The sequence below is a fragment of the Vanessa atalanta genome, chromosome 13 (genome assembly GCF_905147765.1).
Source record: "Vanessa atalanta chromosome 13, ilVanAtal1.2, whole genome shotgun sequence".
NCBI lineage: Eukaryota > Metazoa > Arthropoda > Insecta > Lepidoptera > Nymphalidae > Vanessa > Vanessa atalanta.
In genome coordinates this window covers 11419775-11441140 of record NC_061883.1, presented here as the reverse complement: position 1 = coordinate 11441140, position 21366 = coordinate 11419775, and the positions used below count along the sequence as shown (strand labels likewise).

At 30.9% G+C, this 21366-nt stretch overlaps 1 protein-coding gene across 2 annotated transcripts in view; it reads right to left on the bottom strand.

Annotated features, from left to right (window-relative positions):
• LOC125068115 (flocculation protein FLO11) overlaps positions 1-21366 on the bottom strand; it is a 93472-nt gene that overhangs the window by 42563 nt on the left and 29543 nt on the right. For both annotated transcript variants that reach the window (XM_047677128.1, XM_047677129.1), the window contains exons 2-5: positions 12689-12743; positions 8778-8963; positions 6361-6512; positions 5355-5587 (exon numbers count right to left, since the gene is read on the bottom strand). In XM_047677128.1, the coding sequence (XP_047533084.1) occupies positions 5355-5587; positions 6361-6512; positions 8778-8963; positions 12689-12743 (626 nt within the window). The remainder of the gene's footprint in view (positions 1-5354; positions 5588-6360; positions 6513-8777; positions 8964-12688; positions 12744-21366) is intronic.

Below are 21366 nucleotides of genomic sequence, written 5' to 3'. Positions count from 1 at the left end.
GAACTAAAAAAACAGTACGCATTATGATATTACTATAAAATATATTTATGTATTCAAGGGCTGTTAGCCCTTTAATATCCTACATTTGGATAGATGCGTTGTCTCATTGAAACTAACGCTAGTACTTGCCGGAATGGGTTGTTTTAGAGAGTGTATTCTGTGGTATCAATTGGTAAGAGGCCGGTGGGCTTCAGTGACCTACACCGACAGCAACTACAGGCGGAGATCTATCAAAGTGGTAAGTGCCATACTCGATATCCGATAAATCGAAGGGCTGGTTGGCGGCGCCCCTTCCGCAATGCAAGTTACTTTCATTGATAGTGAGGGATGCGACAAAAATAAAAAGGCTTCTATCCTCTTAAGGAGAAGTTTCGGGCTTATTTCATCAGGCTGTTTTAGCGCAGATACAGCGTGTACACATGTGAGGAATTCTCATCCGAGATATTATTTTGGTTCCCTAATTATGTTTCTTACCATTGCACTTAAGCGAACACCTTTCGATCAGTTTTATTGTAATGTACATTGCTGTTATATTTAATTTTTGAATGAAACAAATTTGAAGAAGTGTATTCATAAGTAATATGTGATATTTGTACTATAATATTAATGATCTGTTAATGTCATTATAAATTTTATTTGCAAGTTTTTTTTATATTGCATAAAAAGCGAAAGTGTTAAGCGGTATCTAAGTTTTTTTGCGTATCGTAAGTAATAAATAAATTAGAGTCTCAATAAATTTTAATTAATCGTAATTAATGTTGTTTTAAACACTTTTTGTTAAGGAAATGTTATGATGTAAGATTCACGTTCATTAAAATAACACCTCGGAAAGGATACTCTGCATTCCAAGAAAATAACGACTCTTCACATTTATCTCATTTTAGTACGGTATAAAAAACATTTACTATTAATGATCTGTAAAACATGCGTGGGAATTATAAATCTTTAAATGATTTTCGACCTTCTAGCAAACGGAATAAAGCATAAAATATGTTCGTACAATAAACCTCAAATTCCAATAATTTTGAACTTTACACCCTTGTGATAAAGTAAAATTTAAGTTTCAATAACAATTGAAGTATCATTAAGAAGTATACAAGTAAATGGTTCTTGGATACTTATATCTTCAAAGGTCAAGGCCTAAAAGGAAGCTTCGAACTGCCATTATAATTCTCCAACTACCTACATTGTCCATATACGGGACACGAATGACTGCCGCATGTTCTGATGAGCCTACAAATTAAATTTGCATTGACTTATAGCTATACATACTTTATTATCAATGATTTAATGGTCTAGTAAATTGGAAGATCATTTGGTGTCTTCTTATTTTGAAGAGTCGATAGCCATGAAAAAAAGGAACAGCCTGTAAATGTTTAATACTGGCTTAACAAAAGCGGAGGCTTATTCCATCTTGAATGAATATAAGGGTGACAGATTAGCGGATAGAACATAACTTAACCGAAATCTATGTATTCGTTATTCGGACCTGCACCATGAGTCTAAAAAATCCACTAAAACCTGATTGTGAAGCTCACGCCTTCACTTTATATAATAATCCATTCAGGATGCGTATAACAATCCTTTGTCCAGCGTTGATAGTTATTTTATCTTATTTATAAATTACTTCTAAGCAATTTATACCTAACTAACTACAAGTAATGGAAGATTCAAAACGATCCATTTAACAACTGACAATATTTTAGATCTTTTTCTGATAGCTACGAAGCAACCAATTATATAAATTTTGATTTAATGTCTTCAATCGCTGATCAATGATTGTCAGTTTGAGATAGCCGTTTAGCAACACAATTTTAATAACACATTAAAAACTATTATAAGAAATATTTAATAGTACCATTATTTATTTACTTTAGTTAGATTGATAATTTTACACAAATATTTTAACTCATTCAGAACCCAAATATTTCAAAAAAAAATTTAACATCACTAGAAAAATTTAAAAAGAATCGGCATTGAACTTGTTTTCGGAACTAATTGCAGATTTTGTAGTGTCACGACTTTTCCTATTATATTGAAATGGCGTGAAAATATTCAATTTACAATTATAGGTCAATCTATGAAGCATACGATGAGATTTACGCTAATTAAATACATATCTTAGTATTTATGATAACACATAATACTTACATGCTACTACAGTACGCCATATCGCCCATTTATTGTTAGGATTTATGCTATAATGTTTAATAGAGTCATATATAGTAATAAGAATTATTTCACACTGTTATTAGTAAATAATACAAGATTATTATGGTAAATATAAATAGGTAATTTAAATTAATTGATGACTCAAACTTGTTGCATTGACAAGGACAGTCTAGACAAAAACGAGTTACAAAAATAATTCTTAGAATGAAAACAAAAATGATATTGTTATATCTATATATATTGACTAGTAGTTACTTATTTCCAAATAGCAAATCTTTGTGATATGATCTTGGAATGATGTCATCTCAAACCTAACAAGTTTACCCGTAAGTCGAATGGAATTTGAATGTGACAAAATTACAATACCTACTATAAAGGTACTTTGTTGAAATTCCTACTGCGCGATCGTATTAACAAAAATTGAATCCTTATAGAATATTTCGTTTATTGCGGATATGTTTCAATTTACTATTCAAAATCTAGTCAAATTAAAAAAAAAAAAGGTTTTAATTGTGAAACGATTGTTTTTTTTTGTTTTTTCTTAGCGTACGATTAATCCATCGAAGTAAAATTTCAAGTTCAAATCTCAGAGCAATGATTATTTCAACTTTCTCACGTTGATTGAAGTTATTCTTTAACAACTAAGTCGTTGGGAACCCACTGGATTCAGAAGCTGGAGAACTGGGAGCTTAGAAATACTTTGGAAGAGGACTACATGTACCATGGACATTGATATGCTACATGGACAAGCAGTGATTGGCCGAATGATCATGACGATTTGTCAAAACGATGATTTTGTTATATTACAACTAAATAATATGTATTTTGTAATATAATCTGACAATTGCAATCTAATTTTGTCATTTCGAAAACCCCCTAATTATTTCACAAGGCATACGGAAAGACAACGAAATTTGACAACGTTGATCCGAATTACTCTATTGTATAAAATTAGTGTATGCTATTATTTGCATTGTAAAGAGAGCGTCGTGGTGAGACGAATTAAATATCTTGCTTCATTTTGAACTATTAGCGTTAGTGATACCACGATAACGAAATCAGAATTATTTAAATATATTTTATCAGGTTTAGTACGGGTTAGCGAAGATATTTGAATTGTATGATTTATTTTATTTTGTTTTATTACAAATTATTAACTATACAATCGAACAATTGACGATATATTATTTTAACAGCGTTAAAATATTATTAGCATTTTTGATAATAGACAATTTCAATCCTACTTCGAATATCATTTATCGTATCGTAATGACATAAAGTAGCTCGAATACATAAAAAATCATAAAATATCTATTATTAAAATATATCTAAGCGTCCGACATTTTCAAAAGTAAAATGTTTTAGACAATTTATAAATGGCAGTGTATCACTATTAACATATTCGTCTATTTAACTATTAATTCACTATAGACCGTACTCTTAAATACGTTTCTGGAGTACTGTCAAATGTAATAGATACTAAGCATCACCTAATCAAAGACAACCGCAATAAGACATAAACAATATTACTACTCTTTAATGATTTGACATATTATTAACGGGCAGCAATAATTTCAAAACTTCCTCTTCTAGAGGCGAGAGGGTTTTTGACCAATGATAAAATATTTACCTGTTCTTATGGGTTTTTTACAGATAATTTCAAATGATACAAAATAACGAAACGCTTTAAAACGGTTTCAAGGTTATCTACAAACATAGTCACCCTACAGCTTTAGCATTTCACGATTGTGTATTCACGGTGCCATTGTCTCATTGGTATAACTTCGTAATCATGACTCAGTTATCATCGCAATATCAGACCGAAAGATTTATTCATAGACTATAGACGTTTTGTATTTTTTTTTTAAATACTCGGTTACAGAACATACTCATAATAATTAAAAAAATTGTATACCATTTTTAAGAAATATACTTTAAATTTAATTAATATATAAATAATCACACAAGTTACAATCTAATAAAAACGTTGAAAATAAAAAAAAAGATAATTTTAAGCTCGATATCGTAAGAACTTCAAATGCAATTTTATTTTTAATGTTTCATCATTATTTATGTAAAAAAACTGTATTAGCTTATTTTAAGTTAAGTTACGTATGACTTAATCAAGGCGTTTGACAGAGTTCCGTACAATTATAACGAAAATAACTCCGTGACGTCATTATAATACTAAAATAGTAAATGTTTGTTACAATTCAATGTAAATATGAGTTGGTACTATTTGTACATTATATATAAAAATAGCAGAATACCAACACTCGCGTTTGTGTTTTTACTCTTTTTTGTTTGAATTGAAAATTATTCTGGAATTATTCATTGCAATAGTAAAACGTAGACGTAGAACGTATAATTACACATAAGTAATGATGGTTTACGTTACGTTTTACGAGTGAGCAATCAATTTGTAATCGTAAGTCACACCAAGCGATTGATATTAAGTAATATGACATTGAATTAGAAAATTAAGTAACATGCGCAGACGCATGTCACTAAGTGGCGCAACGTGTCACCGTTATTTATTCACACATCGTTTTAGCAACCGATGTCAATGGGCAACCTATATAATGTGATCTTGAAGATATGCCATGGTTTTAACAAATCGTAGTCATTTGTTTCGAAAATTTACATGTTTAACATAAATAGACATCAAAATGTATTTATTTATACTATAACTGTCTTGTTTTATGGTTAGAAAAAAAGTAATGCCTATTTATTTTGTAATTATAGCTTTATAATTTATTTGTATATTATCGAATAACACTTGACGTAAAATATTTTTGATCTGTTTGTACTTTTAATTTCCGTTCATTCATTCATTTCATTTCATTCAAAAGAATGTATTTTATCTGTCCATGTCTCCAGCACAAAGAGTCGTTAGGAACAATGAATAATGTTATAAGTTTAAATGTATAGGGTTCACACGTTCGTATATTCTCATAAACTCAGAATTTATTTCATATTATTTTTTAATAAATATGAAGATATTTCATAATAGATATAACAGATATTACTTTCGATATCGCATTGTAAATTTATTATTATTTTAGTCATTCACTCTATCATTTTTATAGTACATTTGATAAAATCTCAGTTTAAAATAAAATTACACGAAGTACAAAATTACACTTTCAGCTATAAATTTAAAAAAAAGACTCATCACTCACCTATTTAAAGTCTTCACATCGAAGCCCTTCAGGATATATTCGATTCCAGCTGGTACTGCCATCGTCAGTAGCAGACGAGGTTTCCCAGTCTTTTCGGATTCTCGTTCGAATTCCTCGCGCAGTTCCTTCACCAGCTTAGCATAGTTTTCACGGTCCTTGGGTTTACCACCATCTCTAAAAGCTGGATATTCCCAATCTAGATCGAGACCGTCGAAGTGGTTTTGTCTCAGGAACTGAAAGAAAATAGGCATTTTTAGTCACGAGCTTAATGTACAGTCGACTTTAAAAAGGCACAAGGTTTTTTTACTTTTTAGTCTTTGTAAATTGAAAAAGTAAAAGAACAACCAGTTAATATTCAAATACTAGACAATGGCCTTAACCCCTTTTTAGGAGTGCGTTTGGAGTTCATTGCACTACGCTTCTTTAATGTGGTTTGGTGAGATTCGTGCTGCTTAGATATTTTTCGCCAACCTCGAGTACGAGATGAATTGTTATTGTTATAATGTATAATTATCATAGCATATGCTATGATAATTATACATTCGCACATGAAAGCTATTTTATATTTGCCCTTATTTTATTCGGTAATTTTTTGAACAATATTTTTTTTTTTTTATTTATTAAAGAACAAACTTAATAAAAAGTCCATTGAAATAGGAATTTTAGCAGCGTACGTTCACAAGTAAATAGCTGCCGCGACCAGATATCCGGCTGCACTTTAATAACGCTTAATGACAAGAGAAAGTGCATACAACCTGCGTCCAGCTTTCAAAATACACAACGCAGCTATAGCGGAGTCAGCAGATAAATGATAATATTACGTTAGATCTAAACTATATAAATAAAAGGTTATAAATATGGTTCATAAGGACGTTCAGTTCTTCTTAAGGACCTAGATGCGTCACGAGATGAGTTTTGACAAAATAAAGATTTAAAATTAAAAATTAAATTATTCTTACTAATAATGTTGTTTTTTGTAAGGTTTTCAATAAATATGGATATTTACCTTAATAACATTCCTGACGAATTCCCTCCTTCTATCTTTAGCAGCAACCATGGGAGAAAAGCGGGATGATCCTTCATTCCAGCCTCCAATAGCCAGTAGTGTCTTCAAGTTCTTGTTATATGTTTTCAGTCCAGTAAACTTAGCGTAACCACCTGATTAAACATACTGCTTATTAGTATTTATAAGTTAACATGTAACCAGAAGGCAAAATCAACTAAAATATGAGAAAAATTAATAAAAATGAGCCACCAATGTCCAGATATATTTATAAACATTTTCAAAGTAATGCTAATTTTTTTTATATTACTTAAAACAAATTCTAATAAAGATAATAATTTTCGTGACACTATTTTTATACGATAAAGTTAAACTGCCTCCGAAACTGTGCGATTTTAGGAATACGACTTTATTATTTTCCTCTTATAGAGCTCATAGAAATTACACTTTAAGCATACATAACTCATTAATTGTATTATTTCAGCGGTATTGTAAACGTCTACCCGAAGACAAGTCCTTGAAAACAAATGCGTTTCTAAAGTTCCGCAAATTAATATATATTAGACTGTACTTAATGTAATTAAATTTTAGGTTATCATTTAAATTAATGAAACAGGAACAAGATAATTAATCGATAAAATTGATAAGAGGAGAAACGGTTGAACAATTATTTATTAAAATCATTATTATAAGATTTATACCGATAAAAATTCAATAATATTCTTATATATATAAAAGCGAAATATCACTCAGTGATTAATCACGAAGTCTCAGAAACTATAACCCCCACAGACTAGAAATTTGGCAGGTAGGTTCCTTATTGGGTGTAGACTTTCGCTAAGAACGGATTTCATGTAACTCCACCATGAAGTTTGTGTTTTATAAATTTGGCGCGGATAAAGCCGCAGGTTGAGCTAGTCTTATTATAAATACGTACTTCTATTGAGCAGGTTTATAGAATTGAAAGCGAAAGGATTCTGTTTGAAATATCAATTATAATTTACCGGTTGTTTCAACAATTGATAAAATACTTTAAACTTTTAATAGAATAATATTATAATTGATGAGGATGAGTTTGTTATTTAAACAATGTAAGGACGTTCCTCCCATCCGTTTGATAAAATTTCTAACACATGCTACCAACGTTTCAATATTTAAATGAGTTATAGTGTATAGCTATTGTGCCACCATCCTCATTTTAAATGAGTTTTGATATTATAATTTATGAAGTATACCTTTCGACCAGAAGAAATATATTGGGATTCAAAGAGAAAATTTAACAAAATTCGTATAATTAATTTAAAGTCTTAAAAGATGTATAGTCAACATTGATCAATAAAAAATATGTAACTGCCAATTGTTATGTAAAGGAGGCCTCTTTGGAGGAGAAGGTTTATATCCCGCCGTGAAGAAGACGTATTGATTGTTTTTCTTGAGATTCAAAACAAAATGATCACATATAAAGGGTACTTAAAACCGTTATGTAGGGTACAACGTTAAACTTACTCAAAACAGCCTCAACTCAAATGGATACCAAAAAAAACGTGGTTAATTCGATATTTTTACTTCAGGTTTTATATTTTATTATAATACCGCCAACATTTCAGAATTTAAAACCTTATCTAGCCAATAAGATTTCGCCATTTAAAGAGCTAAGGCTAACGCTTTGAACGGTCCCGTTGCAAGCCTACGAAAATTGATCACAAAGTATCCACTTAGTAACGCTCTTGGTATTTATCGTAATTGTGTCATGGGCTTGGTTGCGTGGTTAAAATATCACAAATGTGGTTTAAGTTAGGTAATGATGTCAACTTGGCATATGACATATGCTCGTCAAGATTTTTGACCTTAGTAGAAATATATGTGAGTCTTAACCAAAGATGGGTTTATATTGTATTTATAATATTTGTTTATATACATTACCAGCTGATGAGAGATGTGTGGCAATGACTCTGTAAATTGTTTTATATTAAAAAAAAAACTAACTATTGTGCGTTAATTGTATTATATCAGAAACCGTAACGCAATTGTGAATGAATGATGCCTAAGCATAGAACACGAACGATAACTGTACGTATAAATGATATTACTTTTTGTTAAATAAGATAGGTTTTTGATATATATATTTTTTATGAAGTGTATAATGAAAAGAGAGTATAATGATTTAGTCTTGGTCAATATGGTTCTCATAACAGCCGAAAATATATTTATATTTAAGCTAACCACGTATTCTTAGCATTCCACTCCTTTATTCCATGGACCCTAATAAAATGTATGTAAAGACTCTTTTAAGTTGATCTATTATTTTGGCTAACACGAGTGAGTCTATCACTTTATATTTGGATTATAATTTACAAATGATTATTATACTTATATGCTATATTATTTTTTAAATTAATTAAAGTATTAGCGCATCTTACCTTTTTCAATGTCCTGGTATTTATCAAAAGGTTTCAGCGTGTTGTCCTTCGTGAAGCCTCCGAACGCGTACACGAGATGGGTGCACAGATAAGGGTTGATGTTCTGAGGATTGAACTTCGCAGTTCCTGGCCGGTATACCGACCAATTTGTGTAATAACACACCACGCGCGGTGAACTTGAGAGCGCTAAAACAAAAATAAACATAAATTAATACAATTAATACTACAATGAAAGCTATCTTTAAATAAATGTTGCTTGTGATTCAAAGACTTATAAATACTATCATTAAATCATTATTTTAATGAAAATGGTATATAAATAATACGCTATTTTGTAGGTAATGTACTTGGTGTAAGGGCTTCTTGACAGCCCACCTGGATCTGTACCACCCACTCATCACATATTCTATCGCCAAACACCAATTCGTAGTATTGTTATTTGCACAAGGGACATGACATCTTATTTCCCAAGTTTAGCGGTGCATTGGCGATCAATTTGTAAGGTTACTACTTAACATCAGTTGACCCTTAATTGGTCCTAATTTATAAATAAGGTAAATTCTAAAGGTCATTGCATAAATTCGATTCAATCTAATAAAAAGTTATCAGTTTTTTTTTCACTTTCCTGTCATGTCTGATTTGGCGTCCCATTAGATTGAGCCTCTACCTAAAGTAGAGAGTGCATTTATAATCACTTATTCATTTGACTTCCAACATTTGTATGTTGCGCAGTTGGCTACCTTATCATATGAATAGTTGTATGTAATGCGTATCCACGTTTTTTATTTTCCTATCAACCACGTAAGTCTTAGAAGAGATCACTTAAAGAGATAAAAGTATCCTTAACTTTTTTGACATTACTCTGTATACTGTCTATGGTACATTTAATAACGTGTAAAATATACGAAGAACTCTTAAACGAGTTCTATACAAGATCATACATACATTGAGGAAGCTAAACTAAACAAAAAACTACAACTTAAGTACCTAAACATACAGGATATCTTAAAATTAACGTATCAACTTGATTGTATTTCAATTATTCATAAATAGGGTATATTTTTTATTTAAAATATCTATTAATCATGTTTATAAAAAAGTGAAGACATTAAAATGAATACCCAATATATTTATTTAATCTCACTATAAAATCTTCCGCAAGTAAAGCAAGTATTTAAAAAACTGACATTCAGAGACTAAAAGTAAGTATTTTAATTAGTAATATTGTAGAACAAAACACTCCTTATCGTATATAATATCGTCAAAAGTGTAGAGAATAGCTGGAACCATATTTAAGAAACTACTAGTTGTGCTGGTTGGTGACTACCTACGAACGAGACGTTATTAAGAATCGTCTCTATATACCCGTTTCCTAAGTTTACGCATTTATCGTATACATTTCATGTCTTATTCATAATAACACTTCTACTTCCAGGAATTACTTTAACGACTAACGATTATTTGTAACTCACAAATAATCGGTTAATTATACAATAACTATTTTTTAATTATAGGAACGGGACATAAGATTAATTATCAAAAATTAAGTATACGCAAATCCTGTTCGATTAATTTATATTAAAGAATGATATTATTTAAAAAACGAACGATACAAGAATATACTACAATCAAACTTTCGTTTTCTTGGTTTACAACTGCAAAAAACTCGAAGGTTTTTCCGTTTGTACGTCGATGATCACAATGAGGCATTGTGCAGGCCCGGAGCAATGGCCTTTGAGATTACGGATGAGTGTAGGTACTACAGACATGACGACAAATATATTATACATAAATCAGTAAATCAGCTTGCTACCGTTACTTTAAAATCTAATGAAACAGGAAAGCTGAACCGAATTGCTGATTTCAGAAACAGATTATAAATCGTATTTAATTGATTATATTAAAAAAAAATGGATATTCTTGAGAAAATATATTCATTGATATATATTATTTCGATTAACAAGCTTTAAATTAATGATAAAATTGGGTATCTTTTACATTATTTTAAAAGGTAGCTAGGAATATATGTTACTGACCATTGTTCGTATTAGCGTCGATTCTCATACGAACATATGTATATATATTAATAATATTGATAAGTGGACTAACGAATGTGCTGGTATGTGATGGTAAGAAATTTGAAGGCAAATTTATAACCTTACTTTGCGGATGCGCTACTAACCTTGGGTACCAAGAAATTATGTCCCTTGTGCCTGGCTCATTCACCCTTCAAACCGGAACACAACAACACTTAATATTGTTGCTGCTTGGCGGTAGAATATAATATGATGAGTGGCTGTTACCTGGTAGGTAACAGCCCAGTAGACATATCAAGTAATAACCTCTTTGATTTCTTCGTCGAATTAGAATTCTAATAATATCTAACAAATTACCTTGGACCCTTCTCTCTACAAAAAATAAACATTAAAATGATATCGTAGCTTAAAGCCACTTCTGCGCATACCTTACTCTGTGGACGTTTTAAATAAACAAAATACACTACACTCATACAAATAGTGAATTTACTTCAAAATGCATTTGTATGGGGATTCCGTATATGGTGATTCATGATTACATTCTGTTCCTTTGTGTTCCGAACAATAGCAGGGAATTGTCTCAGTTTAAAACAATGCATTTGTACTATGGAAAACTAGATTCGATATTTGTCCATATAAATGATTAATATAATATTTGAATGAAGACGCTAGTGTAGTATATTTTCGAACTAATATATTATACTATTATCAAACAAGAAATTCAATAATAATCAAATATATAATGTTTATCATATTAGATTGTATTTTAATCTACTTTATAACATTTTTAAATGACTGCCTAACATACAACACACACCCTACACCGGTGGGTCTAACGAGATGACATTTTGCATAGGAGTTCCTTAAGAAATTTAGTTAAGGACTAAGAAAGAGATGTTCTAAATTCTTCTCTTAAGGGACTTAAATGGGGATAAAAGTTTAAAAGGACAAGACAAGAATATGAAAATCGGTAATTTAGCTTCTATTTATTACAGCGTTGTAAAAATCAGTACCGTTAAGTACAGGGATGAAATTTTGTATGTATCAATTTAAAAATTTAATATTTAAGTAATAAAAATATATAAATATATTTTATAACATCTCTATTGAAATATGTGTTCTGATTGTTAAAATTAAATAATTTATTTCTGAAAATAACTCAGTTCATATTTCTTCGTTATTTTTGAGTGCATTTGTTAAAATATAGCGTTAATTAATCAATGTATTACATAACTACGCAAACAGGATGTTTGGTACGGGAATATACTCCTGATTTGCATTACATTTTTGGACAGTAATTTCTAAAGTTTGAATTACGAAACTTAGGTAACATAGTATTTCATTCATCACCATGTTAATAGTTTTATGAAAACATCCCTTTGTCTCACAATTGACATTTTTTATTATGTTATTGTCCGTATATCAATAAGAATGTAAACTCGTATATAATTCCCTTTTCGAGACTCAAAATGTAATATTCTGTGAAATCTCATAGTTTATTCATCGCAGATAGCTTTTGATTGCTAACACATATTTAATACTTGTGTAGAGTTCCATTATAGAGATAAAATGGGGTTATGGGCAAACCACACGGTCGTGACTCGTGAGTAGTCCAATATAAACTTTAAACAATGCGCCCCAATCACCTTTCAACACTAACCTCACCTGCCATGTCGGTAATTGCACTGGATCACTGAAAATCGAAACTATATGCAAACAAAAAAGTAATCATATTAAAAAAATTACCTCCGTCCTAACGATAAAGTGAAACAATCAAACTGATTATTATTAGAAATGCATCGCATCGAAATCAAATAACTTAGATCAATTGAAGTGTTAATTTTTAAATCGTAATTATTGTATTATTTAATTTACCTGGTGTTGCCAGTGTTATAGCAGCTATCAGAATAAACAGCCATGTTGTGTATTCCTGCAGAAAAAAAAAATAACATTAGCATAAATACAAAATAAAGTTTTGCATAATTAAAAAAATACCATCAGTCAAAACTTATTTAATAGTAAAATTATACGTAAGAAAAAAAAATTGAGGTAAAACACTATTAGGTTGTGTTTTTTGAGAAATCAATTTATAGATTCAATTTTTGAGATGTCATCGTTATAAAAACTTCTTAGAAACAAACTTCACAGCTTATGCTATCCACACTGTGAGTTTCGCAGCCTGTCGTAACGAACTATTTATTTTTATAATTTTTTCAGGTTATGATTATACAATTTGGTATTTACGCTTGATGTAACACCGGAACAAATACAATGTAAAGGCCAGTATTGTATTTCTTTAAACACGTTACAAAGTCGCTAGATAACCTATAGAAAATGATGCTGTCATATACAAGTGCCGTCATTTAATTAGACCTCACTGTGCGGAAATCTATACGATTAAAAGGAGATCTCCTATAAAAATAATTTTAGAAAAGTTATAAAAATTGTTTAAAACAATATGTAATAGGCTGTAAACTGACAATACAAATGTCAATATGATATTGGTTTAAAAATCTTTACAAATTTTATTTGTCTGTTTGTATATTGAATTATTTCTGCACAGCAGGGTTCAGTTTGCCTGATTGACGTAAAGGCGGAGTTTAATTTAATTGAAGTTTCAACTGTTAGTGATTTCAACTCTACTGTAATAGGAAATGTGAATAGTTTTAGTGGAAATTTCCCTTGATTAGAATGAGAACTAAAGGGACAGTAGTCTTACTGAATATAGAATTATTCCCGAAGATTGCGGGCCCAAGTAAGCATCATGGATTTCAGTGCCATTAATTTATTTTTATTTGCATTGTGTTTGCGATATACAAAAATATCGTCAGTCGTTTTAAAGTAGGGATAAGAAAAAAGTATGTTATTGATTTATAACAATTACATAATAGTATCTATACCTGTTACTACTACTATATATATACCCAATATACCTTTTATATGTCACTGGTCACATATCTTCGCAGCTTAAATAATCTATATTATTGTATAAATCTGTCTCGCCGTTTACATTTGCTTGAACGTGTCTCGCATTAAAAAAAAAAACTAACGTAGCTACTTCTGGCCAGTCAAAATATTATTTTCATCAAGATCAATGGAGACAGAACATTTGAGCTCTAAGCAGTTCTAACTAGTTTTAGTTCACACGAATAAAATCGCTAAACAAATAAAATCAATATTTTAGTGAAGTTTAGTTTCAACATGATTCCCGTTTCATCGTGAAACTTACTCAGTATTCATAAACGAACCTATTTTCCTAAGGAGACAGAACGTGCGACAGTTAGTCGACACAATCGGTAACTAACTGTATCGTTACTTTGAATATTTATGACTCGCTCACAATTAATATAGAACGTTCTTGAAAGGACGGTAAAGCTTTGAAATACTTCCGACACTGTCCGCCATTTTGAAAATGCAACGGCTGTCTGGTAATTTTGTGTTAATATTCCAAATATGAGTTCTTTATTGCGACCAATAATTGTTATCATTTACGATGTCTTGTATGCGAACCCTATAGTTTTAATAAATTGAATATATAAGGCGAAAAGATTTTTCTAATTTGACTAATAAATCTTGATATTAGCACGTTCAAATAAACCGACTGTTCTGCTTCATAATATAGAGGAATGTTGTTTGTTTGTGTTTCATAATTTTGAAAGGTGGACGGGTAAATAGGTCATCTGATGGTAAGTTTTCACCACCACCCATAGACATTGGCGTTGTAAGAAATATTAATCATTCTTTACATCGCCAATGCGCCACCAACCTTGGGAGCTATGATGTTACATAATATATCCTTTGTGCTTATAGTTTCAATGGCACACAACAATTCAAACAATCGGAAAAAAAAACAATACTAGTATTGCTGTTTCGTGGTAGAATATCTGATGAGGGGGCGGTACCTACCCAGACGGGCTTGCACCAAGCCATCAAGTAAAAATTGATTAATTTTATTAACATTGGCTCAAAAAAAAATCATAAACTCGAAATCATATTTTGCAAGAACATTAAATTTCAGCGGAATATTTCCTAGTTCATTGAAGCAAAGTTGAAAAAAATCACAAGTATTCGAATAAGAGTCATCATGGAACATTTCATAAGGTAATGCAACTATTTTACGTAAGCTGGACGCCAAAGCATCCATGACGAAGGTAAGACGGGTGTAAGTAGGGCTGACAACTGTTTGGAATTTCTAGTAAATTTTATTATAATTATTTATTTATTTCTTATGATATTCTGTAACATGAGTCCAAAACTTAAAGTTCTAGTTCAATTATTATTAAGCTAATTACATATACTCATATTGTGGTTTTACGCGTGACTTGTTTCGTAAATACGTACAAATATAATTACCTATCTAGATTTGAAAAGTATATTAAATATTGCGACACAGAAAGCTTCGAACACACACAGCCATTATTGCGGCCAAGGTGTTCTACCATCCAGACCTACCGCCTGAATGCTTGCTTGCAGTATTGTCTCGTCTAGATACAATGTTCATGTTTACTACGAACGGTCGTCGGGGAAGTAAGATAATTGAACTCGTACAAATAATTCAAAATTATAACATACATACAAATATTGTATATGAATATATAATTTAAATTATTACGAATATGTAACTGGAAGACAAATATATAAATAATTTCAAAGTTGACAAACATCACTTCATAAGTGATTACATTAGATTAGCACGGTAGAACCACTACACATATAAAATAATACACTTCTAATGAAGTGAGAAGTCTATTATTTTATGTGTAAGAAGTTAGTTAGTTAAGAAGATATTCTCCATTATTCACCAAATATATAAGTTGTGAAAAATTTACAACTTATGTTTGTTATTTGTTAATAAAAAATAGATTGTTAATAATATAGATCGTCCTTATTTTATTTTCATTTCTCTTTTTATTTTATTTCAAACAATGATTGCTCGTAAAATTCATTGTTGTAAGGAGTATGGCTGTTAGTCAACCTCTTTTATTACTCTACCATCTGACTGGCAACCCTAGGTATATGTCTAAATAACTTAGATAATCCATTACATTTATGTATCGGTAGATTGAGCTCACCCGTGTAATTTTGAATGCATATATAGAACCTGGTATCTTCCGTATTTAGAAGTTTTTAGAACTTTTCCACATACCTTTTACTTATAATATAAATATCAATCTTATGTTACTTAGATCAAAATCTAATACAAACATCGGTTATAGATATTATATGTAACACTCACAAATATTAGGGTTACTGTTAACTATTGACAACCGTGAATTACACTTTGTTTATATAATCACATTTAATTTTATAATTCCGAAGCTACAACACGCAATAACTTCTAAGACATGTTTTAAATAACTTTATTAATGTCAAATGAATAATGTTTGCTTTTGTTAAAATATTTAAAATAGTGTAGAGCCCCAAGCTTGGTTTCTGAGCCCGAATTTATATGCAAATGCACTTTTTTGCATTCAAGTTTTTTCCTACTAACTTGCATTTTAGTTTCGACATATTTAATTAATCATCTCTTATTCTGTATTATATCATTATTCTATTTGCAACACCTTTACCTTGAACTAATAATATAAGTAGTTTTTCGCTCAGAAACATGATTCCTGCCATAGGAATCATGTTTCAACTGGTATTCCTGCCACCATTCAACGCTATCATGATTTGAATAGTCTCATTTTTATCTTGCATTTAATTATTATTTAAATTAACGGAATGAAAATATAGATCAATACTACTATTTCAGACCCTTTCATAATGATGACCTACAAGCCATAAGGAATAAATAGCGAGATGTTCATCAACCATCACGCTCTTTTATGTATTCCTAAGTCTTTACAAATAAACGCCAGTGGATTAATTTCTTAATCGTCACGCTCCAAGATGCGCTGAGCATCCGGTACGTCATGGCGCGTGCCACTGGCCCTCTCAATCAACTGGTAAATTGATTGCTGATTATTATTGATTATACTCCTTTATCGCAAGACTTATTTTACAATTCTTAACTAACACAATATTATTTGAATTAAAAAAAATATAATATATATACATAAAGTGTAGTATATATACTACGTGTATTATGCATATTATAAATATTATAAATAAATAAATATTGGACAACATCACATACATTACTCTGATCCCAATGTAAGTAGCTAAAGCACTTGTGTTATGGAAATCAGAAGTAACGACGGTACCACAGACACCCAGACCCAAGACAACATAGAAAACTAATGAACTTTTTCTACATCGTCTCGGCCGGGAATCGAACCCGGGACCTCAGAGTGGCGTACCCATGAAAACCGGTGTACACACTACTCGACCACGGAGGTCGTATATTATAACGAGATGTGCTTCAATAGTATGTTTTTATGTGTGTTTAAAACTTCTAGATTTAAATAATTGTTATGTTTGCTTTGTGAGTGGCTAGAATGCGTGCATCTTAACCGATGATTTCGGGTTCCAACCCAGGCACGCACCACTGAATATTTATGTGCTTAACTTGTGTTTATAATTCATCTCGTGCTCGACGGTGAAGGAAAACATCGTGAGGAAACCTGCATGTGTCTAATTTTAACGAAATTCTGCTACATGTGTATTCCACCAACCCGCATTGGAGCAGCGGGGTGGAAAATGCTCCAAACCTTCTCCTCAAAAGGTAGAGGAGACCTTAGCCCAGCAGTGGGAAATTTAAAGGCTGCTAATGTATGTAATGTTGCTTTAGATACCCTTTCTCTTTAATATATGGTCAATTTTTATTTTAAGATTTACATTGTCTATGCAGATGTTTTCTATGTTTTTTATGAATTGTTGTAAACGTTTCCTGAATAGTGTGTAGTGTTGTGGCGTGAGTGCAAACATATAAAACATATTAATATAATAAAAATTATGTTCGATAACGATATACGCGATCAGTGCGTTACTTCACGTCGCATTCGTTACCACATGCGTTTCCCAATCAATGTGTTATTCCAACTGCCGGCTTTTCTGTCCGTTGATACATTGCAATTGAATATTGAGTTTGTGACATACATACTTGTAAAATATATTCCATTTTTTTTTATTACCTGATGCTGGAAACAAGTTCTTAACTTATTTATACAATCATTATTATTCAAAAGTTCATTTTAATTTGTAATATGTATTGCAACGTACATTTTAAAACGTAACGCTTATTTTTTATATCTTAATTAGATGTGCTAGATCGATTAATGAAATGAATAATTCATAAATTATTCCTTGTGTTAAGGGTGATCATGCTTTAGATAACGATATGGTCTTTTCTGTACCCGCGAATCCATATAAGCAAAATTATATGATTATCGCCGCCAAAGACTAAAATATACTCACTTTCGCAATATTTCTTTGCAGTATTAATAACCTTTTAAAAGAAAATTATATCGCTTACTTAATAATTTATCTAATTAAGTCCAATGGTCAAGGTACGTTGTTTATGTCATTACTGTGTTCCGACCTAAAACTCCCTAATTTAACCATAAAATATATCAATGAGCTGGATCCCCACTAAGACCATTATCCTCTTACTGATGTACGGTATTCCTTAATACTGTCAAACAAATGGCGAAGAAAATTACAACCAGCTTATGCTCGGCATGCGTTGTTATACCTGTATTGCGTTTATAGAATATTATCTAATGCGTCTAGCGATAAAATAACTTCATTTTAAATGTATACAAAGTGTCATGGAGATAGGTTCGACGATATAGACATTGAAGTTCGTGCATTCTTCTTTCTTCAGGTTTAGTCTTTTAAAACTCAGTAACCAGTACAATTTTATTCTTGATATTGTATCTTATGATACTTTAAAAATATTTACCAATTATATTACAGCAATTAAGTGTCGGGTGACTCTTATTTACGTGAGGCCATTCAGGAAATTTATTATTATTTTTTCTACCAATAGGTCCTCACTCAGGCCCGTCTGAATTTACTACTATGTCCATTACATTTTTGATCACAAAGTAAACAATGAAGTATTGTTGTATGGAATGATTTACATTTCTAAGATGAGTTTTTACAAAAAAAATTGACCATCAGGTGCTCTACTTTTTCGAACCATCTGGCTTAAAATAATAAAATGCAATCGTTCTATGTCCATTGAAACCCAAGAGTCTAAATCACCATTTCAATTATTCATTGTACTGACATTTGTACAGATTTCACTCTTAGTAAATACCAAACTTAACCTTTCGTTCATGCGATTTTAAACGAATATCAGCATATCGGTACGTAATTGTGACTTGTGCAATTTCTATATGTCGTCACACTCAAGGAAAAAACATTTGCAAAAAGAATTGAACACTCGATTTTAAAAGGTTAAATTGTTTGATTTTATTCATTTATGTTATTTAAATAAATAATATATTCAATACTTTTTTTTAAGAAAACAATTTTTTTTTTTATTCGAATACTTAAGCTGTGATGCTGCTTGGTAATGAAAACATGCAGTCAGATTCAAATAAAAAATACAAACTATAAATACCAAAGACACGGACAATATTATATGCCTGTGGAGATACAAATATAACAATAAAAAAAAGTCTTTTGTCAAGAATTCCAAACAATAATATTATTGTACTCGAGTTTACGCAAATAGAGTGCGTTTAACAAATAATAAAAAATACAAGTGCACTCTAATCTCTCGGGCTCTTGGTCCGTTATGGCAAATCCGACACGTATCGGAGAGAATACATACGCTGGACCGAATTTGGACCATGCTAGCTAATATACTATCTTGCCAGTCTTAGACCAACGAGGTAAATTTCGAAGACCCATTGCAAATGTTAGACTTCGAGAAAAAGTTTATTTGTTAACTAAGTCGCTGATTGAACGTGAACGAGACTCTTTTTTCCAAATTATTTATTTATTTATTTATTTATACTTTATTGTACACCACAAGCTATACAGATTAAAATATGTTACAAGAAAAATTTAAATATTATTGTAGAGTACAACGGGCGGCCTTATGGCTAAGTAGCCATTTCTTCCAGACAACCCAATAAAGAGAGAGTTTGTGCAAATTAATAGCTGCTAGGCATGATTGTGTAGGTTAAATATGACAAATAAATTTGAATCCAATTCCAAACGACTGATTGAACTAATCTACACACTAGCTTTTATTTCTACAATTTTTTTATTGTTATTCAACATCAAACTTATTTACGTTAAGTAAATTAATATTATAAATCAATTGGTTAATTTACATAAATGTGTAATACATGATTAGTTTAAGACTTACTTTCACTACGTAAAGCAATTATAAATATCAAGTGGTATTTTTTGTGTAAATAGTGATTAAGTTTTATGAGTGCTATTACATAAAACTATAAAAAATTGTGACGTGGACTGTTCTGATACTAAAAACAACATTATATTATCGTTTTAACTGACAACGTTTTGTCATTGTGTTCAATATTTTTGAAAATATTAAATTATTGAAATAATACTAGGTCTTAACACAAGTTTCAGAACCAATATCAGATAAAGCTAGACGAATTCCTAATTCCTTGTCAAACATAAGAAGACCTCCCATCAACAATTTCCATTACAGTCTTACAGACTGGCTCGACAACAAAAAAAATAGATTTTTAAAGTTCTAGTTGTATTTTGTCATGTTAATAAAAATATATATGAGAATTATTTTTTATGTCGCGCCCGCACAGCAGCACTGCCTTGTCCTATTTTACAATATTTATTTTATTTACAATTTTTAATTGTCAATGTTTAAATTTGTCAATGTTATTGTAGTGTTGAAAAAAGGAGAATTATTTTTTATTATATAAAGCCGAGATGGCCCAGTGGTTAGAACGCGTGCATCTTAACCGATGATTTCGGGTTCAAACCCAGGCAGGCACCACGGAATTTTCATGTGCTTAATTTGTGTTTATAATTCATCTCGTGCTAGGCGGTGAAGGAAAACACCGCGAGGAAACCTGCATGTGTCTAATTTCAATGAAATTATGCCACATGTGTATTCCGCCAACCCGCATTGGAGCAGCGTGGTGGAACATGCTCCAAACCTTCTCCTCAAAGGGAGAGGAGGCCATTAGCCCAGTAGTGGGAAAAATTTACAGGCTGCTAATGCTAAAAAAAATATATAAATATTATTAATAAGTGGATTTTTTATTTTATTGTTATTAATTTTGAGCATGTGATGAAAAACAATAACGCGAAAGATATAGAGCCTCTCACGCGCCTACATAAGTACACGCACCTTTTTTTCTTTATATATTTGTGCGTAGGTCCTCGTTCTAACCGTACGAATCCGTTCCGACGAGCTATTTGACATATATTTTAATCTATTGTATATATTTATCTCATTAATACTGAAATCATGGTTTTTTATGAACAAAATCAACTCGTGCGTAATTCGTAGAAAGTAACTTTCGTAGTAAGAATGCCACAAACGCCATATCCAGGAGTCGTACTCGTTTATAGTTATGTAATCAACTAGTTTCGATCTTTAGCAATTCGCTTAGGTGCATTGCATGGATTCTTTCCTTAACGGTTGTAAAAATTTTGAA